This window comes from Blastomyces dermatitidis, assembly GCF_000003525.1.
Source record: "Blastomyces dermatitidis ER-3 genomic scaffold supercont1.10, whole genome shotgun sequence".
Lineage (NCBI taxonomy): Eukaryota > Fungi > Ascomycota > Eurotiomycetes > Onygenales > Ajellomycetaceae > Blastomyces > Blastomyces dermatitidis.
The window spans coordinates 1,063,781-1,079,857 of NW_025544783.1; the positions used below are offsets into that span (position 1 = coordinate 1,063,781).

Genomic DNA, 16,077 nt, shown 5'->3' on the forward strand with positions numbered 1-16,077 from the left:
AGGAGCAGTTGAGGCAGCGAGATAAATTGGCCCGAGCCAGTGGTGATAAAGTTATTTAACTAGTTAACGTTAGTTAGCCAACAACACCCCAATCTCAGCGCTGCTGCTGCAAAAGACAGCCGAAAAATGCCTTGGTCTGTTGGTACCATACCGGTCGAGCTTCTGCTGCGGATGGCGTTTGATGGCTCTAGAAGGTTTAGCCGCAATAAATGCCCCGAACTAAGGTAATTGTATGTGCAAGGACACCAGAGTTGCTAACACTGGATGTGGCCATAGTTCTGGAGCCATGTATATTTAATTCGGGGAGCAGGCTTCAGTTTTCTCTGGAACATCTCGCCAAAAGGGAAAGCAGCATTGATAAACTGTTGCGTAAGACCCATCTGGGCCAGCCCTTTTCTCTTTCACCCGTGGATGGGAAATTTCATGCCTGGCGAGATTTTATACTACATGTAGATAACAAAAGACTCCGCACCATGAAATGTTTCCGCATTCTCAACCTTCTTTTCTCTCTTAGATATTAAAATGTAAGTTCGTTATGGATCACATCGCCAAATCCCAAATTCTAACAGGAGCGACGCCTTCTGGTCGAATATACTGGTTTAATGGTGAAAAAGGGGGCCGGGCCGAACCACCTTAACGGACGTAGCTATGACTCGACATACATCCTACCCATATGTACGCACCCGCTCAACATTCCTTTTTTCACCGCCAATTTTTCGCCTGGTTCTGTCTCTTACTTGAAGCGCATTGCTAAGCTCTCTCTTCACCTCCAGATTTCGTACCTTTAGAGATATAGGTGTTGAGAGAGACGAAATGCCAGGAATGAACGTGTCTCTCTTCGTGCGCCTTTAACGCCGCTACTGCAAAGTCAGAAACTTATGGATAGCAGCCGTAGCGTGAAGAAATCCGGGTTTCCTCCATATTGTGGGGCCTTGGTGTGGAATTTCTTCTTGGGGGATAGTAGCAAGCTTATAGAAAAGCTATTGGGTCTTGGGGGGGAAATGTTGAAATATAGAGTAAGTTTCTGATTAGAGCAATATATGACCAGCCTGATTGAGCGAAGAGCGGCCTTTTCCGGAATCAGGTGGGAAGAGCATTCCGAAGATGAAGAACTGGGTTGACCCGATCGACATAGATCGATTTCCCTGTCAATATTTCTTCTCGTAGTTACACCGTAAAGCCTCCTGATGTATATTCCCCATACCAATTAATCTTCGGGGCGGCAAAGGCTTATCTTGCTTCTGTTCGTTCACCAAGTACTAGATAAAAAATTTCGTCGATGTTGAGGGTCCGTATGCTTTCCTAGCCTAATGCTTTACAAGATTTTGCTCTCAACGGCTCGGCACAATCGCTGCTGTTGGTGGTACATGCGAACTTCCAGACCCGGCACTTGTGACATTGCTCGCGTGCGCCAGCAAAAACTTACAGCAGGTGAGTGTATACTTGCAAGCGCGCGTCCATGTTTCATCGTTTTGGTTGAAGCCAAGCTTGATGCTCGCATCTCCAATTTTATCCCGCTTGATCTCGTATGGTAGTTTGAGACCCGAAATCTGTGCCTGGAGAGCACGAGTCGCCGGCGAAGGTTCTCCCGGGGGTTGATATCGGGAGTGTCGATGAGGGGGTGGTGAACGGGAAGGCAACGATACCGGTGTGTTCTCCACATGCTCGCCTAGTTGGCGCAAACACTCGAGGAAAGCAACCATACCGGCATCAAAGCGACGGTGGAGCCACGGGAGGTGCAAAGGAAGATCGCCAGAAGAATATAGATCCAATGATGTTATCTTTGGACTGATGGTTGCTTCGGGACGATTGGTTGAAGAGTCTCGGCGAGATGGGGTAGCATTTGGAGACTGCTGGGGGTATTCTATCTTTTCGATCTTTGATGTAGACCCCAAAGGTTTTAATTTGTACCCTTGAAATTGAAAGCCTAGTTTGTCGGCGACAGTAGCAAGCAGGAGAAGCGTTTGACCCCAGGCAGCATTTATTTCGGACCACTCGACGGACGGATTCGCGAGACGACCAAGGCGCAGTCCATTGATGGTGCCAAAATATCCATCATGTCCGATGCAGAAAGTGTCGTTATAGACATTCGTCCGCTGAAGGCGTTCAAGTTGCCGAGAATCATGATCGTACTTCATGTTCAAAGCATCGCGTTCATTCTGGAACTCAGATAGTGTTAATGCAAAGGCATTGCGATCACTCCAGAACTGTTCCTCTTCTAGGTCAAGTTGACGGGACTCCTCCTCCAGTCCTGCAATCTCCAAGTCAACAGCAGCTTTTTCCGCTTCCAGGGTAAGAAGCTCCTGAAACGCTTCTTCCTCGGCTTGTAGGGTTGCCTTAAGATCATCTTCCGCCGCCTCCACTTCATCTAGCGATGGAATGGAATTATTCAAATTCTTTAAAAATGAGATATATGCGTCTCGCTCTTTTGTTGCAGTCTGCAATCTCTTCTGAAGCCCTTCGATGAGCATATCAGTGCATTCGGTGCAGATGGGGTGATCGATATCAGAACGCGCAGAAATTATCTCGAAAAGACGGGTGGTCTTCTCGATTTGGTGCGAATAGGTCTGAGACCCATGTTCTGTCGCCTGGGCCTCAGACAAGCTCTGTAGACTTCCTTTTGCTGGCCGTTGACCGTCACCGTTTATGGCTGGAACAGCATGGGGAGGGACCAATTGAGACTCGCTTAGCATGACAAAAGACATGCCACCATCTTTCACCACTGCCCGGGGCGCCCCAACTGAGCCTCCTGTGCCATATTGTGGTGCGGGTAAGGTTCTCTTATAAACAGGGGACGTAGCTCGTCGCGACACTTGAGAGTAGAGTTGTTGCCGATCTTGAGGGTACTTAGGGCGTGACGTAGATTTGGTGGATGGGTCAGGTAATGACTTCCCGGTCGAGCCTGATACAAGTCAGATTTGGAATAAGTCACTTGGAATCTAAGCACTGACCTATGAGTAGGTCGAAGGCAGCTGGGTTCAGGTCCTCAAGAGAACCATCGACCTTGAGAGCAGTACGGCAATTCTGGCAGTACATGGATGCGGGATCGACAGATCTCAAAGATCATGGCCGAAGTCGAACATCAACGGGCGTTATGGAGGCTTTTAGAAGCTAGGTTCAAGCTCTACCCCCCGTCATTCGAGTCATATGTTATCATGGAAGTGTCCACGGGTGGTGGACGATTCACGGTTGGCAGCTGATGGCGCTAGTCTATCCCGAGGCAGAGCTCTGGAGTAACCAGATTAAGTTAGATACGGCGGGCGTTAAGCGCTTAAAAAAAGGTTTCGCGAAGCTTAATTCGAAAACTCCTTGCAAACAACGCTTTTAATTGACAAACCACGGCAGCCAAGTTAGCCTTGTAAAAATTATAACCTCCGTGGTTCTCGAACCCTCGCGGGCATTTACGAAAATTTCGTATTTTCCACGAGTGAATCAAGGCTGTTCGCCTCGAACTGCAAATACCAAAACCAACCCTACTTGCCGTAACGACCCTACTGTGATAGAATCACACGGAAGACAGTCTCTGTCGCGAGCAATCGCTACCATATTTGCCGTTTGCTCTTAGAGTATATCATCTCATTTTGCCCGGCATTGACAAACCTTGTGCTCTGCCTACTCTTTCCGCGCTCGCTCAACCCCAAACATCATCAAGATGTTCAATACGGAGAGACCAACTAAGCGGGCGCGTATACCTGGGCTCTGGGACTCAAATGTGGGTGACGCAACATCCGAGATAGATATCAGCGCGGCGCGTCAAGCAAATGATATGCGATTGAAGTCTCGTTTTGAAGACATATTTGAAAAATATGGAAAGGACTTCAGCTCTGTCGGGGACGAGATTGACTTGGCGACGGGCAATATCGTCATTGACAATGGGCATATTGAAAGGATGACAAATGAACAAGACCTTGGTGCGCAGCCGTGGAAATACGATTTCGACCCCCTTGGTGAACCTGAGTTCGTTACGGAAAATGTCGCTGAAACCCCAGACGCCCCGATAGGAAAATGGATGAACCAAAATGGAAAACCTACAGATCTTGAAAGACCATTCTCAAGAAATCATATGAGTTTTGACTTTGCTCCCGGAAGTTATAGCGACCATATCGAACTTTCCGGCGGAAGCCAGACCGATTTTGACCAAGGACACCCAAAGCCAAGCTCGCGTTCTGTAGACCCCTGCTGGCAAACTCCAGAAATCGATGAGCGACTTTTTGGATCTTCCCCAGTCCCCGCCGCGCCTCCGACTTTTCCAAGGAACCGAACAGCTTCGCCACCAAATTCTGGATCTCTATGGGCACTCCCGCAGACTCGTCGAAAGAAATCGCAACGCACAAACGGTGGTAAACCTCACAGAGCGCTAAAAGTACGATTACCGTCAAGGCCCGGAAGCTCTGGACGTGTTTCGGATTCGGATTCGGATGACCCTTTGCAAAACACCTTACCTTCACTTTCCACACCACCCAAAATTAATATCACTGATGAAGCTAAGAATGTCATTGACACGCCATCGCCAATCGCGGAAGAACCTATGGCTCCCGTTGAGCCTTCCCCTCCATTGTCAGAGCATGTCCTAAGCGCGGAAGAGAAAAATGATCAGCAGCCAGAGAAAGGGACTCCAGAAACATCAACCCCGACCCCCGCCAAACGCAACCGGAAAGTATCTGTGGAATCACCGTTACTGCAAGAGAATGGTGCTATAGAGAATGAGATACTGGCTGCCCCAGATGGTGGTATACCTTTAGAAGAGTCCCAGTCAATGACACATAGAGCCATATCCCAACAGGAAACGAAACTGAGCGCCGCAATCAACCCTTTCACACCCAGTGAAATACAAATAATCTTAACTCAAAGAGTAGTTCAGAAGCTCCCATGGAAAGAGGTGTCCCGATCCGTACCCAACAGGACCTCCGGTCAGTTGAGACAGTGGTACTATGTCCAGTCTACTGATATCAAAAACTGCCCACAATCACTGATACCTTTAACGGCTAAAGAGAAGGATCAACTCGAGGCTTTCAAGTCAAAATCTGATGTAACATGGGAAGACTTGGAAGCCGTATTGGAAAATCAAACGAGAAATGAGATAAAGTGTAAATGGGCTGAGATGTGCCTCGGGGAAATGTGGGAGGACTGGAAAAACTCCCATTATTTACATGCTCAGCGTCAAGACGGAGATTTCATGACACCGCCCAAACTACCCAAAAGACGGCTAACCGCAAAATCACCCTCACCAACGAAGCTTTCAGAGACTGTTCAAATAACCACACCTTCACGGACACCGCGGAAGCGGTCCGTTTTTCCTACCGAACCACCAAAACTAGTTGATGAAAGTTCAGACAGTGATGATCCTTTCTCACAGGCTTTTGCTTCAGCTTGGCCGGGATCAGGCTTGTCGGCGATCCAAATCGACACACCCCCCAAGCCTCGCAATCCGCAGAAGAGACAGAGCTTTCCGATGGTTAAGAACTCGCCCTGGGTTGATCGGTCCGGCTCAACTTGATCCAGATAGTGGATTTGAGAAGAAAAGGAAAAATACCCTCTATATATGATCGAACCATTCTGGAATATTTATTTTATACATATATACCAGCTATTATTCGTCCCCCTTTGCATTGAGGACGTCTTCAAGTTTAGTGTCAACAGCACTCCCCACATTGCCAGCTTTTTCCCAGAACTTCGATAAATGCCGTGTCCCTGAATCGCAAAGTATGGTCACGATCCTATGCCCGGGTCCGAGCTTCAAAGCTGTCTTAACTGCTGCGAAGCCTAGATTCAAAATCTAAGTTAGTCACTATCCTAAGAAGGAGAGAATCGTGGTTTAGCGAGAACACATACAATTAACCGCGCTGCTACTTCCGATAAAAATACCGTCCTTCTCCACCAACCACCTCGCCATCGCAATAGCCTGGGCGTCCGTGACCCTAACAGCATCATCGACCAACTCCCTCCCAGCCTCAAAGTTTACGGTAACACGGTTAATGCCGATACCTTCAACAATAGTGTCCACCTGTCTCCTCCTCCGCGTTCCCTCGCGCTCTTTCACGTCAAACATAACCCCATAACGGACGCGGTTAAAGAGCCCGCTTCCTTGCGGATCCGCCAGCACGACAGACATATTGGGAAGACGAGGTTTAAGGAAGAGTGCGACGCCTGATATAGTGCCGCCGGTGCCCGCACCAGCAACGAATGCATCTAATTTGCCCTCGCACTGGGCGAAAATCTCTGGACCAGTCGTTCGATAGTGGGCCTGCCAATTAGCGGGGTTTTCAAATTGGTCGGCGAAGAAGCCTCGACCTTGTTTCCCAGCAGCTCGCGACGCCAGCAAATCTTCATCTGGCGTTTCGGTTATTTCATGCGTTTGATGACGATGATGGCTAGGAGTCGACGAAGTGCGTGTTAGAGATGATTCTGGGGACGGAGAGTGAGATTTTGCGAGCGCACGCGCTCTGTTTACGAAATGTCCTGTTTCTACAATTGGGGCTGGCGGTACACGGTCTACTATGGCACCTAGTTTGAGCAGGAGATTCGACTTCTCTGTGGATTGGTCGGACGGCATGCATCTATAGGGTTTTCCAGTATTAATATATGAACGTGATCGCTCTATATATAGATATAGAGGATAAGCAATTGACCAAGATGTTACAGGTAAACCATACATATGTGCTAAGTAACCCCTGGCTCTGGCTAGCGTAGCGAGTGAAATGCCCGTAGATCCCACAGTGCCTTCGTAGATGGCGTCTCCAGAGTAAGGATGGAGCAGACCGTTCTCTTCTGCCTGAATGAGGAGTCAGGGTATAGAATGGTGTTATATGGGGGTTGTTTTCAGAACTGACCGTCTGTATAATACTCAGTGCCACTCGATCTTTAGGACTTCCTCCGGCGCCATTGAGAAACTAAATGAGTAGTGTCAGAGAGTTAAAAATACACAATCTGAATATAAATGTGATAGCAATTGATTTCAATACATACCTCAGCCTTTGCAAGAATCTCACATCCCGTAGCTTCGGAGAGAGATTTTATCCTAAATAGTGGTGTATTTCCAATACAACCTTCAATCCCATCGACAATCGGAGGAGGTTTAGGGTTGCACCGTAGGCCACGGCTCATGTCACCAGTCATGTCACCATTTTTGATTTCTATACCTTCAAACCCATGCTGTTCATTCTGTGTATTTTCGCGACCTTTTCGCCTCTGTTGCTGGTAGTGGCGCTCAAGATAGGGATATACATCTCTGATCCCTAAGGCGAGAAGCGCACCCGTAAGGAAAGCGGCGGGTATATAGAGGCGCGGGTTGTCCGTCATGATTTATGAGCACACAAGGCTGGTATCATTTGTACATATATTCAATGCAAAGGAGAAAAAGAAGTCATATATATCCCCTGTTGCACATTAGCCATTGAAAAGTTGGTATGATTTGTTTGTCATGCCCTGTTGAAGCTTGGACCACCTCCGCTCCGGGCGAACTTTTTCGGATTTCCTGGACACAACTCCCCTATCGCCTCTCCGCTCTGCTTCGTTGAGCGCCCGCCCTGCCAACGCAATGGATTCACCCGTTGTCGCGCACATATTCCGGCAGTTGTTTCGCCATAGAGGATGCCAGATTTCTCGTCCGCATCCTTATGTTCTTTCGTTTAATCCCATTGCGCCCCGTTCCAGAAGTCATCAGCAATCTCGCACTTATGCCAGCAAGCCGACACTCAGACGGCGGACGCTGGAGGACCCTACCTTCTGGAAACACAGGACAGATGATTTCCCGAGAGACATGTCCAAGGAGTTGCGGGAGTATCCGATGGTGACATCTGCAGAGCTGCGATCACGTCCTCATCGACCAAGACGTGTGAAGATGCTGGCAAGGGACTTCATTGAGGGTTGGTTGATGGCGCCGCCGCATATCCCGGTGTTATTCATTTCCTGCCTGGCTAACACCCCTGTTCCTCTTCTATAGATAGCTTGTATAATCCCCATTATGGTTACTTTTCCAAGCACGCGACCATTTTTAGTCCTGGCGAGCCGTTCGATTTCAACAGTATGGCCGACGGTCCAGAATTCAATCGTCTACTAGGCCAGCGATATCAGGAGTTTGAAGACAAATTGGATGCCGTTCAATATGATGAAAGCCGCCAATTATGGCATACGCCGACAGAGCTCTTCCGCCCTTATTATGGCGAAGCAATAGCTCGATATCTCGTCACGAACTACAAGCTCACACTGTTTCCATACCACGATTTGACCATATATGAGATGGGAGCCGGAAACGGGACTTTGATGCTTAACGTATTGGATTACATACGAGACGTGGACCCTGAGGTCTATCAGCGCACTAAATTTAAAATCATAGAGATTTCGCCATCTCTTGCTAATCTGCAGCAGCAAAATCTGAATAAGTCCATTCACTCCAGCGGCCACAGGGGCCATGCGGAGATCATAAACCGCTCCATATTCGACTGGAACACCTACGTGCATTCCCCTTGCTTCTTCCTCGCGCTCGAGGTCTTCGATAATTTCAGCCACGATGCAATACGCTACGATCTAGAAACTGGAGAGCCACGGCAAGGTTGCGTCCTGATCGACACCGACGGTGAATTTTACGAATACTACATCCCAAAACTAGACAGTGTGGCGTCGAGGTACCTTCGAGTTCGTAAAGCCGCTGCACGGCGTCCATTCGCTACTCCGCTCCGCTCCCCGCTTTCAAGAAAGATTCAAGCCTCCCTCCCGTTTGCGCCGAACATGACATTGCCGGAATATATACCCACTCGCCTAATGCAGTTCTTCGATATCCTGCACGACTATTTCCCTGCCCATCGACTTGTTACAAGCGACTTTAATAGCCTCCCGGACGCAGCCCCTGGCTACAACGCCCCTGTTGTTCAGACACGATATCAACGCACGACCGTCCCGGTCTCAACCCCCTTTGTAAGATCCTCAACGCTTCGATTTAAACCCTATTTCCCCAATACCCCTCCTCCCTTTGTATATATATGTATATAATATGTAAAACTAACCCGTCTCCCCCCCAGGTCCACCAAGGTTATTTCGACATATTCTTCCCCACAGACTTCAACCTGATGGAAGACGTCTACCGCGCCATCACCGGCAAGCTGACCCGGGTATCCAGTCACGCCGACTTCCTCGAACGCTGGGCATATGTCGAGGACACAGAGACGCGCAGTGGCGAGAACCCCCTGTTAAATTGGTATAAGAATGCCAGCGTGATGACCACCGCCTGAACATGAGGGCGCGGGACTGACTGGATGGCATGGGGTGGGTTGGGATGGGATGAACATGATGTGTCAGGTCACGGCAGAGGGTCAATGCCACTTTTTCAAGAACAGTATGAGTTAAGGGGCCTTATTGATGGAGGAAGGGTAAACGGTGTCGTAGTTAGCGGTTGACCCTGCTGACTAACTAGGCTGCTTTGAGCAGCAGGCTTTTTTACCCCCTATTTTGAATAGCTATATAATCCATATCACTTTCCCATCCACCTACGTCATCTTTTGTATTTATTGCTATTTCCTCTTCCCCCAATTCTTTTCTGTACAGAAACCATTTCGTTCCTGATTATGCCCCCCCTTTTTTTGTATATATGATGGGTGTGGGAACACGAGAATCTGCAAATGTGCCTAACCAGCCGTGCGGCCCGTGCCGGCCCCTATCCTATCCATTTCGTCTCGCCATGATGTCATTGCCACATTTGTACATATTCACGTTTCGATTTCCAGCATATCTATTGCACTGAAACTCACTGAAGCATATATGCACTGCCACTGCTATATGCTTCGGAGCTCATAACTAGATATTCTCCTCTGAACCCGTCAACCACCAAGTGAAAACCACTTTTAAAATATCTTAATGCACACAAGCCTGTGTGCAAAGACATTGTGAAGCTAAGCTCAAGATGAAAAACTCTGCAAGATTAATTTTATGACTTCACCAACTTTTCCATGCAAAAAATGTGAAAGGTGTAAAGCTTGCCTGATTGAAAAGGTTGCTAGCAAGCTCAGGAAGCAGAAAACTTGACCTCGCTAAGTGCGCCACTTGACCTCGTTATGTAAGCTGATCTCACAAATGTGGCTCATGTCACTACCTGACCTCGCACAATACATCTTTTCTTGTAATTTGAAATCACTTAAATTATTTACTGTTAATTCTATAATCAATTCTCAATTAATTATAAAACAATTTTTAATTAATTATAAAATAATTCTTCTCTTATCATAATTTTTATATATGAAAAAGACTTTACTGATTTTATTAATAATTAATTTAATACTAAAATTATTATGATGAGCTACATCTGATCAAGTATATAGATTATTTTATTATACTTCACAGATTTTATAAGAAGTCTACACTGAATATATCAGTATAATATTAATAGATCTTATATAATAAAGAGAAAAACATTAGAGAAGAAAAAGAAAGAGAAAGTATAAAAAGTAGTAATTAAAGTAAATATTTATATATATATATAATAATATATATAGTGAAGCTTCAGAGTGAAAGAATCTATACATATTTATAGTAACTGAGAATTGATAATTAAGAATAACTGAGAATCAGAGTATACATATTCAAGAATAAAGTGAAAGAATTTGTAAAGTATAATAGAATAGTTTATATAATTAATTAGATATAGTCTGTTACATTAATCTCTCTCTTTTAAAAGTAGTTCTTATCAGTCAAGAACTGCTGTTTTAGATAATATAAAACTCAGAGTTCAGATCAGTTAATTATAGTTAACTTATTTTATAAAATATTATCAGCTACAGCTGTAGAATCTCTTATTAAAAATATTTTTAATTTTTTACTTAAGCTTATTATCTTCTTCTATAATATCTGACAGCTGTCAGTTGAAAGTTAGTTAAGAAGAGAATATGTCAGTGATAGTATAATAAAGTAAGCTTGTATAAAAAATATTATAAATTTCTGATAATATATTAAGATAATAGTTATAGCTATCTAGAACTTCTATCACTTTATACTTAATATAGTAATAATTCAGTGTATAAAATAAATATATAATCTGTATATTCTTAAAATTTAATTATATTAAGTCTTCTATCTTATATTATTTAGTGAAGTCTCACTGTCTCAGTGAATATTAGTTTAATTCTCTTAATCTTGTTTTATAGTTGTTATAAAGATCTCTACTCAGTTACAGATATCTTAAAGCTTTATTACTATATTATTAGTAATCTGAATTGAACTGCAGAGATCTGATATAAACTATATAATCTCTAGAAGATTTAACATCTTTATATAATAATTATATATAAGAAAGAACAGACTTATATTTATTAAAATAGCATCTTATTAATTAATAGTAATCTCTGTGTGTAGAAGCAGATTATATCAATCATCTTATAAGTAGTTATAGAACTTAGAAAGATAATTCTTTATAATCTGAATTATCTATTCTAATGTATTATCAGTCTCAGAGTGATAGATAGTTAATAGATAATATATAATCTTAAGAACTTGATAAATTCTTGTTCAGAGAGTACTTATAAATTAACAGTCTTAATTTAATACTATAGATCTTAGTAATTTATATATTTAATAGAATAAACTCTGTAGAAAAGCTTCAGTAACTTGTTTAATATTTATCTTATTATAAGATTTTAATATTATATCTTTACTTAATTGATTTACAATGATCAGAATGTTTCTAAAACTCTTACTCTTAAATAGATTAATAATGAAGTTAATTACTACATCTTATCAGATTCTATTAGAAATATTAAGTGATTTTAGTAGATCTTTTTTATAGTTATTTTATAAGATAATAAAAGAATAGTAGTTACAGTTTCAGACAAAGTATCTGATACTGTTTAATATCTCAGATTAATAAAACTCTTAGAAGATTATTTTATACAGTTATTCACAATCTGAATAGTCAGTTATATATAAATTATACATCTCTTATATTATTCAGATATGAAAGAGTTCAGAGTAAGAGACTCAGTGTTATTTATAAAATTATAGAGTGTTATTATTATTGATTAAACATTCTGAGATATTAGTTCTTATATGTAGTTCTGAGAGAAATCAGAATACTTCTTAATATACTACTTTAATAAGTGCTTAAAGAGCCCTGGTGGCTGAATGATTAATGCAGCCACCTGGTAGCGCCTTGGCGTGGGAAACCAAGACATGTGAGTTCAAAACCCGCAGGGGATACATTAAATCCGGAACTCAAGCACCTCAGGTTTCTAATAAATACAGAGGTGTACAAATCACTTCAATAAAATTACTCTATGTTCCTGGGCTGGGAAGTTATTATCGCATGTATCTAATTGTCACTTCTTTGTATTTTCTATGTTCTTGTTATCTTGGCATGATCTCAACACCTGTATTTCCTTCTGTATAACCAACACTTGACCTGTATTTAACATCACACAAGAACTCATCATAAGCTCCGCTTGCATATGAGTATAATGAAAGAATAATACTAATAATAATAATAAGTGCTTAAAGAAGTTTATCAGTTTAAGCTATTATATATCACAATTCATTCAGTGTAGATCTGAAGAATATTCTGACTGATAAAGTATATATAGTGTTATAAGTAATCTCATTGTGATTAACTAATATCTTTGAATTCAAGAGTTGATATTCTTAATTCATTCAGTATATATCTGTCACATCAGACAGTATATCTTATTCTTGTTATAAGAGAGTATCTGTCATTGAGTTCTGACTGTCAGAACAGTAGTGTATTATAAAATAAATATAACTTAGAAACTCAGATTATTATATTTATTATTCAATAAGTTTACAGATTATTATAAAGTACTTGAGATTTTTATAATCTATGATTATCTCAAATTCAGAGACACTTCAGAGTTCAGAGTCTCATTCTTCTAAACAGTGTATAATTATAAGAAGTTTCTTATCATAGATCTCATAGTTGTATTCAGCAGAACTCAGTTTCTTAGATATGAAAATGCATAATTATAAGATATTTTTATTATTATATTGTAATATAGCTCTCTCTGTAACATAGTCAGAGAAGTCAGCTTCAATAACTGTTTCATAATCAGAGTTAAATATTATTAACAGAGAGATGTTGATAAACATCTTCTTCATCTGTGTAAATACAGCTTTAGTGTTCACTGATTACTGAAATACTGAGTTCTTTCTGATAAGTTCTGTAAGTAATCTCATAATATCTGAGAAGTTTTTGTATAAATTACTGATAGAAGTTAGTAAATCTGATGAAGTTTCATACATCTTTCACAGTATGTAAAGCTTCTCATTCAAGAATGATGAAGACTTTCTCAGCATTCATTTAAATTCTCTTATCAGCTTCTATGATAAAATCTAGATATTTAAGACTCTTGACTTCAAAGTTACACTTGTTAATATCTATTGATGATTCTGCTTCTTATAATTATTATAATACTCTTCACACATGTTCTTGATATTCTTTTCTGAACTCATCAGTGAAGATGAGAATGTTATTAAAATATATAGATGCAAATTTATCAAGAAAATCTCAGAGTGCTTAGTTAATATACTTCTGAAATGTACTGAGACTATTGACTAGTTCAAAGAGTATAACTATTCATTCAAAGAGATTATAATGTGTTTAAAATGCTGTAAGTCATTCACCTTCTTCAGTGATACAGATTTTATGAAATGTGATGATAATATCTAGTTTTGTAAACTATTAAGCTTGTCTGATGCAAGCTAGAGTTTTATTGATAAGAGATAAAGAATAGCAGTTCTTCTTGATTAATCTATTCAATTCTTAATAGTTCACATGAAATTGAAGTTCTTTATCTGATTTCTTTGCCAAGAGAATAGAAGCTGTAGCAGAAGAGTTACTAACATATATGAATCTTTTATTCAACAGATTATTAAGTGTCTTTCAAAGAAGAAGAAGTTTATCTTGAGACATGTTATAAAGAAGGTCTTATAATGACTCAGAGTTCTTATTATTCTTCTTTTCTAACTTAATACTGTGATTCACTTCAGAATCTTGTAAGAAGAGTATATTTATAATATTATCTTATCAGAAGATATCTAGATATTTGTGGCGGGCTGCGCCCGATCAATCATATAGACTATTCCGTTACACTCCACAGATTCCAACCACTTCATTCTCGAACGCGTACGCTCCGATTCTCGGCCATTCTCGATCGCCGATTCTCAGCTGCTACAAATGTGTGTATATTCTTCCACCTCAAAGCTCCACCGCGTACACCATCACATACATGTATAAATATTCATCTTGATTGCTGATTCTTGCACTTTCTCTTTCTTTCCTTCTTTAATATTTTTATCTTTGTTAAATAAGATCTATAATATTATACTGATCTATTCAGTGTAGACTTCTTACACTATAAAAACATTCATCATCTTCTTATTAGAAAATAATTATTTATGCATCATCTTCTCATCAGAAACAATTATTCATTGAGAGATATTCAAACATGTAATAACACATAAGAAAGAGAAAACACAGTTAAGCAGACACTAAGTTCTCAGATAGAAGCTTACTTATCAGTTACTCTGACTCTGTAATAAGATCTTATAAAAGAATATCAGTGAAAGATCTGAGAGTTCTGATACTCAGACATATGAGAATACAATTACATATTCAATAATTGATATAATCATATCTAACAATAATATAGAACTCTTGAACACAAGTATAGATATGATATCACAGTGACTCTGAGTAATGTTAAAATTACAATAGTAATAGATAGTAGACATGCATACAACTCAATAACTTTAATATAAAGAGATTCAATAATTAACTCATGCAATTTCAACATCTACAGAATCAAATATAAAAGCACTGAAAGAACACTTAAATACTCTCATATATTTTAATACTTCTGATCTCACTCTCTACTCATTATAAAGAATGAAAATGCTTATAAAACTGAGTATAGATAAATATTTCATCCGTTCATTAATCAATCAAGATTAGTATATTAATGAATAATTGAAAAATTGCATGAAACAGAAGTTTTATTCATGAATGAAAGCATGTGAATCAGCATTGCAAATGCCTGATAATATTATAAGATATCTTGATATTCTGTTCTGAGACACTATCATACAATAGAAAGTATTAGATTAATTATAGAGCACTTAATAGAGAAATATTTCTCTTACAACATTCATCTCTGACTTCAATATCAAGATCTTAGAAGCAGGTGATCAATCTTGAAAGAATTGAATGAAGATTAGCATACTCAAGAAGATATTAACTTTCAAACTCTTACAGATTCTTATAAGTGTAAATGAAGACTTAACTTATAAAGACTTCTGCACACAGCTCTGAACATTGAATAATTATCTTATCAAGCTCAAGAGTATACAGAACAGTGATAGAAGATATTACACTTACACATCTGCACTGATAAATAACTCAGTCACTTATACACCTGTATTAATAAATAACTCAGCTACTTATACACCTATACTGATAAATAACTCAGTTACTTATACATCTGCACTGAAGAATAACAATGATGCAGATGTTATGAATTGAGTAGACTTGAATATCTATACATAAGCAAGAGTCTCTGTCATCTGAACAGGCTTCTGAGTTCCTGTAATCACTTCTGAAGAAGTCACTGATTAATATCAATGTGAAGTATACATCAATTGTAACTGATTGAGACACATCACTTTCAACTACTGATTGATCTATATGCCTTCATATAAAAGAGAAAGATCAGTGTCTTCTCATTTGAAGAATGAATCAGCGCCTGTTCACATTAATCACATTGCAGTGAAGAAAGATTCAGAAGATAACTATGAGAATACTCTGATAAAACAGAGAAAAGATTAACTTCTGTTCAAATTTGCAAACAGAAGCTTGAAGAGATTGAATAACAATAATTTGAAAAGAAAATGACAATGAATGTGATTCTTGTATCTACTGTGATTGATAACATGTATAATATGAAAGCTATGATAGACAGTAGTCTATGTTACTATGCAATGATAAAATCTTCAGTTGTAAGATATTATAACCTTCAGTGTATCTCTTTATCAAAACCTCAACTTCTTGCAGAATTTGATGATCTGAAAGATGTTTATACTCATTACATG

At 40.3% G+C, this 16,077-nt stretch overlaps 4 protein-coding genes across 4 annotated transcripts; 2 read left to right on the plus strand and 2 right to left on the minus strand.

Annotated features, from left to right (window-relative positions):
* Window positions 1-1,331: 1,331 nt before the first annotated feature.
* On the minus strand, window positions 1,332-3,036 carry BDCG_07984 (beclin 1; the record flags this gene model as incomplete). The annotated part of the gene is made up of 2 exons (XM_045423760.1): window positions 1,332-2,902; window positions 2,952-3,036. The coding sequence occupies 2 exons, from the start codon at window positions 3,034-3,036 to the stop codon at window positions 1,332-1,334; spliced, it is 1,656 nt and encodes a 551-aa protein (XP_045272622.1).
* A 255-nt stretch (window positions 3,037-3,291) lies between these two features.
* BDCG_07985 (uncharacterized protein) lies at window positions 3,292-6,971 on the plus strand. Its single transcript, XM_045423761.1, has one exon. The coding sequence runs from the start codon at window positions 3,653-3,655 to the stop codon at window positions 5,495-5,497; it is 1,845 nt and encodes a 614-aa protein (XP_045272623.1). The 5' UTR covers window positions 3,292-3,652; the 3' UTR covers window positions 5,498-6,971.
* Window positions 4,341-7,413, minus strand: BDCG_07986 (cysteine synthase A). The gene is made up of 5 exons (XM_045423762.1): window positions 6,967-7,413; window positions 6,831-6,890; window positions 6,654-6,772; window positions 5,833-6,557; window positions 4,341-5,763 (listed from the first exon to the last, which is right to left on the minus strand). Exons 1-5 carry the CDS (start codon window positions 7,297-7,299, stop codon window positions 5,591-5,593), a joined length of 1,410 nt encoding a protein of 469 aa, XP_045272624.1. The 5' UTR covers window positions 7,300-7,413; the 3' UTR covers window positions 4,341-5,590.
* On the plus strand, window positions 7,086-9,932 carry BDCG_07987 (uncharacterized protein). The gene is made up of 3 exons (XM_045423763.1): window positions 7,086-7,865; window positions 7,943-8,913; window positions 9,018-9,932. The coding sequence occupies exons 1-3, from the start codon at window positions 7,538-7,540 to the stop codon at window positions 9,225-9,227; spliced, it is 1,509 nt and encodes a 502-aa protein (XP_045272625.1). The 5' UTR covers window positions 7,086-7,537; the 3' UTR covers window positions 9,228-9,932.
* Window positions 9,933-16,077: the final 6,145 nt, after the last annotated feature.